Genomic DNA, 7,748 nt, shown 5'->3' with positions numbered 1-7,748 from the left:
GTGATGTCACGCTGTACTTGAGTACGTTTCTACATCACTGCAAGTAGGGAAGGTGGAGGTGAGCAAAAACGAGATTTTCAGGGAGTAAAGTTCAAAAGTAAAAAATCAACCAATGAAACGCTGGAAGAAGTTTGCTTGCTTGTGAACAATGAAGGCTTTAAATTTTAAACCTTGATGCTGATGTTTCGCTCAGAAGTGAATGATAACTCACAAACATCTTCGTCCCGCAGACATGTTCCACATCCAGGAGCTGTCCTCCATGTTCCTCCAGGTGAAGACGAGGTTCGGCTTGCGTCTGCAGTACAACTGGAAGGAGTTTCGCCTCTACCTGCAGGCCGACGAGCAGTGGAAGGACGACACGGTGGGCCTGTGCGGCACCTTCAACGGCAACATTCAAGACGACTTCCTGTAAGTGTGCGCGCCCCCTGACCTTTGACCCCTCCCGCGCCCTCCGTTAACCCCGCTCCTTCCAATGATAAAAGAGAGAGCGTACTCCTGTTTCAGAGGCAGAGAGGGAGGTGACGGCGAAGTGCTCTCTCTCTCACACTCTCCCTCTGTAATGCACACTGGCGAGGCGGCTCGGCATCAAAAGCCTCGCTCTCTGATCAGCTCTTTTAGGCGGGCCAGATGAGCGCCCAACTGGACACGCCACTTCAACAAGGAATTTACTGTTAGTTGGAATAGGGGCTCCACTGTACTGCATCGTAATGGCCGACCATAAAGGGCGGATGTTGTCTAACAGCTGTAAATGGATATACATCGGCGTTGGTGACTGAAGTGGTCGTATGCTGCTAGAAAGAAAGCTCTCCAGAAAAGACTTTAAAATGATGATTTTATATTTGAGCTTCGTCTTCGATGACTGACTCCTGTCGTGTTTTTAACATGTTATTCATGTAGTAGTTACATTTTATGAAGTTGTTTTAGACGTAATGAAGAAGAAAATAGCACGTTTAGTGACTAAAACAAGCAGAAAAACAAGTCATAAACTCAGCAGAAGCTTCTTTCTTCGGCTCTACCGGTTCTGAAAGTGCAACGGGTCCATCGGAGAGCCAGAGGTGGGACTCGGTCACTCATAGCCAGCAGACTCCACACAGGACTGCTCAGACGTCAAGGCCTAATCTAACTTCTGGGTGGAAACCAGCCTGCATATTTTTTTAACTGACTTATGAAACCTTGCTGTTGTGGAGTATCTGCACAGTACGACCCTGAGACTCTGGATGACTCGTCCTGATATCAGTTTCAGTGCGTGAAAAACAAAATGAGTTAGCTGTTTGTCCACCTCCTCGTTGTTGAGATGGATCTGTGCTCTCTGTGTTCTCCTGCAGATCTCCGTCAGGGATGATAGAAAGCACTCCTCAGCTGTTTGGAAACGCCTGGAGAGTCTCGTCGGCCTGTTTGTCCAGCCTGAGCACGCCTCAGCTCGACCCCTGTGACACTCACCAGCAGGCCGGTCAGTTCCTCTTCTTCCTTTAGCGTCTTCTGTTTCAGTCGAACGTTAAATGTCACGCTGAAGTGTTTCTGTGTATGACCGTGTGATGTCGGCCTCCTCTTGATCAGTGGCCTATGCAACAGAGATGTGCGACGTACTGAACCAGGATCTGTTCTCCGCCTGCCACGAGTACCTCAGTCCGACCTCCTTCCATCAGCAGTGTCGCTCGGACACGTGTAAGTGCGGGACGCCGTGCCTCTGCTCTGCGCTCGCTCACTACGCTCACCACTGCCGCAGATTCTCCGTCATCGTTGACTTCCGATCGCAGATACCCGACTGTGGTGAGTATTCAGCAGACAGAGTCAAACACCAGCAGCAGCTGATATCACTGCCTAGTCCAGCAGCAGTCAGCCCAGCTCGGCGTCTGTCTTTCAGCCTTTTATTTCACCAAGCTCTCACCAACCACTAAAAGTCAGTCCCACATTTACTCTTGTCCGGCGGCTTCTTGCTCGCTCACTCTCTCCTTTTCTCTTCTTAGCTTCCTCCGTCAGCGTCCTCTTCACTCTCTTCTCCTCTGCCATCATGTCCATAGAGGCTGCTGAGCCCGGTTACATTGCCTAGCTCCGGTTCTGGCTCCCCACCCTTTAAACGACCTCTTCCTGGTGGTCCAAAATGCCTGTGGTACAAACACTCTGAGCTCACAGTCCAGGCAGCCCGGCTAACAAACTGAGCTAACATTAGCTAACAGCAGCTACAGCTGTCAGCAGTTTACTTCACTGTCCATCATAAACTCTGTAAATCACAGAGAGTTGAGGTGCAGAGTCAGTCCCAGATTGACTCTTGTCTGGTGGCTCTTTTCCTCTTCTTAGCTTCCTCCATCAGCGTCCTCTTCGCTCTCTTCTCCTCTGCCATTATGTCCATAGAGGCTGCTGAGCCCGGTTACATTGCCCACTTGTCCAGCTCCAGTTCTGACACGACACCAGCTCCATCCCCCTGGCCTGAAAACCTCCTCTTCTTCTTCTTCTTCTTCTTCTTCTTCTTCTTCTTCTTCTTCTTCTTCTTCTTCTTCTTCTTCTTCTTCCCTGTGGTCCAAACACTAACACTCCCCCCGGTGCTCTGAGCTCACAGTCCTGACCTAACATGAGCTAACAGCAGCTACAGCTGTCAGCAGTTTACTTCACTGTCCATCATAAACTCTGTAAATCACAGAGAGTTGAGGCGGAGCAGCCGGAGGACATCAGAGGGAAAACCAGAAAACATTTCCTCCATAAAATATGATCCAGTTTCACCAGAATCAGTGAAATAGTTGCTGCTGTGTGACTTAGTGCCGTAAAGCGTTACGTACTTCTCCCGACCCGGAGCCCAAAGTTACATAGTGTGAGAACAGACGTACGAATGACAGAGACACCGTTCAGCTGATCACAGGTCAGTGTGGGTCAGCAGAAGGTCACAGACGTTAGTTTATGAGAGGAAAGTTGCAGCTCTTCTGCTCTGTCGAGTTATAAATATGGAAATCTCTCCGTCCACAGCGGTCACCTGTCCGCCCACCATGCAGTACGGCACCTGCGTGTCGTCGTGCCAGCGCCGTTGCTCCTCCCTGTCCGTCCCGCAGCACTGCGGGGAGGAGTGTGAGGAGGGCTGCGTCTGCCCTCTGGGATCCTTCTACAACCATCGAACACACACCTGTGTGCACAGGTAAGCCTGAGGGGGCGGGGCCTGCAAGCAGGAGTGAACCCAAACCCTAAAAAAATCAGCTTAGTTTGACTTTTAAGCACAAAATATCAACAAAACACTAACAGGTGCTTTTGTGTCACATTAAAACACATTTTCACGTCCGTCTTTTTAGTTCTGGAGCGAGTCGGTGTCCTTGTTCCAGCTCCAGCTCTGCCTGCCGCCGTGTCGCGGAAGGTTGCGAAGCTCGTTAAACGGCTAACAAGCTGGAGTGACTCCACCAAACAAATCCTCTCAAAGTGATATTTGTATCTGCTCTGAAGTTTAGGTCAGCCTTTAAGTGGAAAGCCTTGTAGCTTTCCTCGCAGACGTTATAGAGCCAGAGGACCTCGGTAATTGTGCTCTCCCTTTCAGCCTGCTCTGCCCTAGAAGACAGGCGGCTTAATTCCTCTTAAATGTCCCAGGTTTTTACATCCTAGTGCAGCACGGTGCCTTACTTACCATGTGATAGAGTTACATCAAGGAATTCACCGTGAAACCCCCCTTTCATTCCCACTCGATCCGGGGACGACACAGATATCTGATAACCAGTGAGAAAGAATTTGTAGTACAGAGGCCGATGTGTGGCGCTGGCCTATATGTTACAGGGCTTTCCGACCTCTGCTACACACGTTTAGCACGGCGTGGATCCACTGTACGTTTATGTTTTTTGATGAAGATGAAAAGATTTGAAGGTTTGGTCTGATTTCACCTCCTAAATCCTCCTTATCTAGCCCCCTCTCCACTTACCTGTAATACTCTGTTTAAGGTCACACAAAGCCCTCTTTAACATGATTCTTTACACAATAACGAACAAAGTGAGCAGTCTTTACTTCACCCAAACCGGCTTCTGTAGATCTTTGGTGTCGTCACATAGTTTCATCTTGTGTGTGTGTTTTTTTTCAGGAGCGAGTGTCCCTGCAGTTTCCTCGGAGCTGATTATGAACCCGGAGATGTGATCATGATGTCAGCAGGTGTTCAGTAAGATCCTCTCCTCCGTCTCTGTCACCTAAAGGCTTGCCTTCATCTTCACGAACGATGATGATTTAAAGAAACACTTTACACAGTTCAAGACAGCGGAGACGTTAATTAAAGATCAGCCGCGACTGTGCAACCAGGACAGGACAGCGGGAGACAAAGCTGTCTAAAGTTTCCGGTTGTTGTCGTTGGGTCAGATTTCTTGACAATGACTCCTGTCAGTCACAAACCAGACGAGCAGAGAAAGTGCTGCGAACAAAAAACTGACGACTCATCTTGCAGACGTTAAATAACGCTGGAAATGTCTCCAATAGATCTTTGTATTTAATTCCATGTTGATTGACGTGTAGTTTCTGTATTTGTCTTCATCCTGTCCTCTCATGTTCTCTTGCAGACTCTGTCTGAACGGTAAACTGGTGTCCCAGACAACAGAGCGCGGTGAGTGTTTCCATTTACCACAAACAATAAGACGAGAAGAGAAAACTGATTTTACTTTTTCCACTTTCTCCCAGATTTCCTCAAATTTAATTTTCTGTTCCACTGCAAAGATTTCTAAAATAAAAATAAACCAATCCTCTGATGACAGTCAGGCTGTTTCTTTGTAAAGCCACCTGTAACCACACCCACCTGTTAATCAAAGCGCCCCCGCTCTTAACCCTGCATAACTTTAAGCCTTAATATAATGTGAACAGGTGAGTTGTATATAAATTCACCCTCAGTACAGTTGTCATGAACGGGGAAATTAGCTACAGAGACCAAAACTGTTTTTTGTACCAGGCTGTAAACATGTTTATTTCTGCTGTGAAGTTGGACATTTGGACATGGGGACTTATGGAGACTGACTCACTTCTGGAGCCAGCCTCAACCCGTGGTTTCTTCTTCTCCTCTTACAGACAGGTTGTGTCCGGCCGGTCAGCTCTACCAGAACTGCTCAGAGGGGGACGACAGCCTCCAGTCAGGAAGGGGCATGGCCTGTGAGCGCACCTGTGAATCCTACCTGCTCAACCTCACCTGCTCGACACACGAGCCCTGCATGGCCGGATGTACCTGCCCTCCTGGGTGAGTGACGACGCAAGAAAGTTGTTTTGTCCTTCAGTGAATACGAGAATAACTCGTCATGTGGAGCTTTTTTTTGGACGTTTTTGAAGTTCAACCAACTTTATGTCAGTGAATCACCAAATCACCAAATCAGTGCCACTGTAAACCTTTGAACTAGAAATGGACCGGCCGTGTGGTCGACTTGTTGACTTGTTTGTGACTGGAAGGTTGCTGGTTCGAGTCCTCACAGCTGTTGGATGAATGTTGTTACAGAAACTCGCTGCTAACATGGTGCTGACCTTTCATTGCAGTCAGTCAGGTATGAAGATGTATGATGATGCAGAAGAGGGTGATCTTCTTCTCGATAAATAAAGGTTAAGAAGTGACTGTGTAGCTCTGAGTCTATCCGGATGATGGGGTCAGCAGGGGGTTGTGGACTGGTTAAAGACTAAAGATGTCAGACGAGCCAGGAATAATTCTCCAAACCTCCTCCTGCCTCTGACACTGGGTCAAAGATCCAAATATCCCTGTTTCACTGTTGTACAAGGTGTACAAAGAGGCACTGTTTCTAGTTGCTGATGCTCTGTTTCACTGGAATACAGTTTGTTGCAGTTTATGACAGGTCTGAGTGCACATTGTGTGGATGAACATGGTGATACAATATGCAGAGAGGTTATCAGAGGTTTGGATCGATACACTACACTATTATCTGTGTTATGAACCATGTGAGTAGAGGATCAAGTCGGTCGTGGACCGGGTTGAGAAGAAGGGCAAAGTTTGAATCATCTGATGATGCTCTAAGTTATTAATATTTAAATAAATCATTGTTGAGGTTTCTCTGCCTCGTTGCATCGTGATAAGACAGACTTGGCTTTGCAGACTAAGTGAACAAAGAGTCATGTTGGAGTGAGAGAGAAAATGTATTTACAGTTTACAGTACTTTTTATGTTTATGTTGTCGTGGATCATTTGGATATTTTGAAGTTTGTCGGGTTCATTCAGTTTCTCTTGAACAAACAAACAGAATATTTCTGAGCCACAAGTTTGTGTGTCTGAGTTTCGGTTGCGGACATATTTTTGACTATATCACCTGAAGTCATTACAACCATCAGATGAGGTGGACGGACATCGTGGAGTAGATTACAGTCATCTGATCTCTGTAATCCTCTGTGGCTGTCGGCTGAAAAGAAGGTTAAGTGGTTTCATTCTCGGAGTCTGGGATTATTAAAGTATTTCTGATTCTGATTCTGATTCTGATTACAATATGCTCAGATAGGGTCAGTTTAAACATAATCCAGTAATAATAATCAAGTGTGCTGTGGACTCGTCATCTCGTCTATCTGAGATGAGCTCGGGTCCACCATCGGGTACGTCATCGTGACCTTTCCTCCTTCCTGTCGCAGTGTTTCATCTAAACAGTGACACGGCGAAAGCTCTGACAGGTACAGAGACCACGTCACTGCTGTGATTCATGCATTCCCCCTCGCCTTTTTAAACAGGATGACCTTTTTGGTGATGAGAGTTGCCCACAATTAATCCCAGAAAGTCTCAGATCGCCAGTCATGGTACAAGCGTTTAATAACTCCTGATACCTGATAGTTTGTGAAGAAATTTTGTGGTAAGTTTGGACACAAAGGGATCTCATTCAGCTTGCCGATGGCAGCTGGTTTAATAAGTACCGTGATGGGTTTAGTCATGAGTCAGATTTTTAGTTTTGGGGATAAATGGATAAATTTGTTTTCAGATTCAGTCAGATTGAACAAATCTGGCTCAAAATAGACGTCACTGTATGAAACACAACTGAAACTGACGAAGGGATTTGTCTCTTCAATACTGCTTGTTTATTGACTTTATTTCTCGTCCACATCAACTCCAGTTTGTGCGTTGGGCTCTACTGCTAGAAACATATTAGATTTGAAGGGTTGGTGTGTCAGATTTAGCGGCATCTAGTGTTGTAGTGTAGTATGAAAGCATGCCTTCCACATGAAACATTTTAAATTTAAAAAAAGCTGATTTAAAGAATATTTATAGCTGCAAACCATCACACTGATAAGAGGAAAGGCGTCAAACCAGGGTAGATCTGTGTATCGCGTTGGTTCAAAACATTACCCTGCTCCTATGGCGAAAACTCCTCAGGGTACCTTTAACCTTCTAGAAATAATTCCCACTCTATCAAAACATAAGAATAATGTCCTGATCTTTGTATTGTAGATAGTTAATCATTACGTTGATATCTCTGATTTTATTTTGGCGGGTACCCGGTTCCACCCGGTTTCCTCTGTAATGCCCACAAAGTGTCCCCGGGTTACCAATCTTCTGTAAGTTGTGTTGTGAGGGAGATCCTGACCCACCGTGCAGAGTGGAAAGAGACAAAAAGACATTGTGAGTTCATCACATCATCACCATCAGTAAACGGAGGCTGTTTTCTGAAATTTCATCACATAATCTCTCACATAGTCTCTCACTGCCAGAGATGGAGAGTTCGGCGAAGAGTCGGCAGGGAGGACTGACCAGGTCGAGCCAACTTTTCAAAGATCTTTTCTCATAAAAGCTGTCGAAGAAATGACCGACAACATCATTGTTGTTTGTCAGAA

At 46.3% G+C, this 7,748-nt stretch overlaps 1 protein-coding gene across 1 annotated transcript; it reads left to right on the top strand.

Moving 5' to 3' along the window:
- Window positions 1-232: 232 nt before the first annotated feature.
- On the top strand, window positions 233-5,176 carry LOC113744950 (otogelin-like protein; the record flags this gene model as incomplete). Its single annotated transcript, XM_027276218.1, has 7 exons — window positions 233-408; window positions 1,326-1,450; window positions 1,558-1,770; window positions 2,959-3,124; window positions 4,046-4,120; window positions 4,512-4,555; window positions 5,011-5,176. Coding segments are annotated over exons 1-7 (965 nt in total), but the record flags the coding sequence as incomplete, so codon positions are not given.
- Between the last annotated feature and the right edge of the window lie 2,572 nt (window positions 5,177-7,748).

The sequence above is a fragment of the Larimichthys crocea genome, unplaced genomic scaffold (assembly GCF_000972845.2).
Source record: "Larimichthys crocea isolate SSNF unplaced genomic scaffold, L_crocea_2.0 scaffold3252, whole genome shotgun sequence".
NCBI classification, from domain to species: Eukaryota; Metazoa; Chordata; class Actinopteri; family Sciaenidae; genus Larimichthys; species Larimichthys crocea.
Note: the sequence above shows the minus strand (reverse complement) of the source record. Positions and strands in the feature narration are given on the sequence as shown.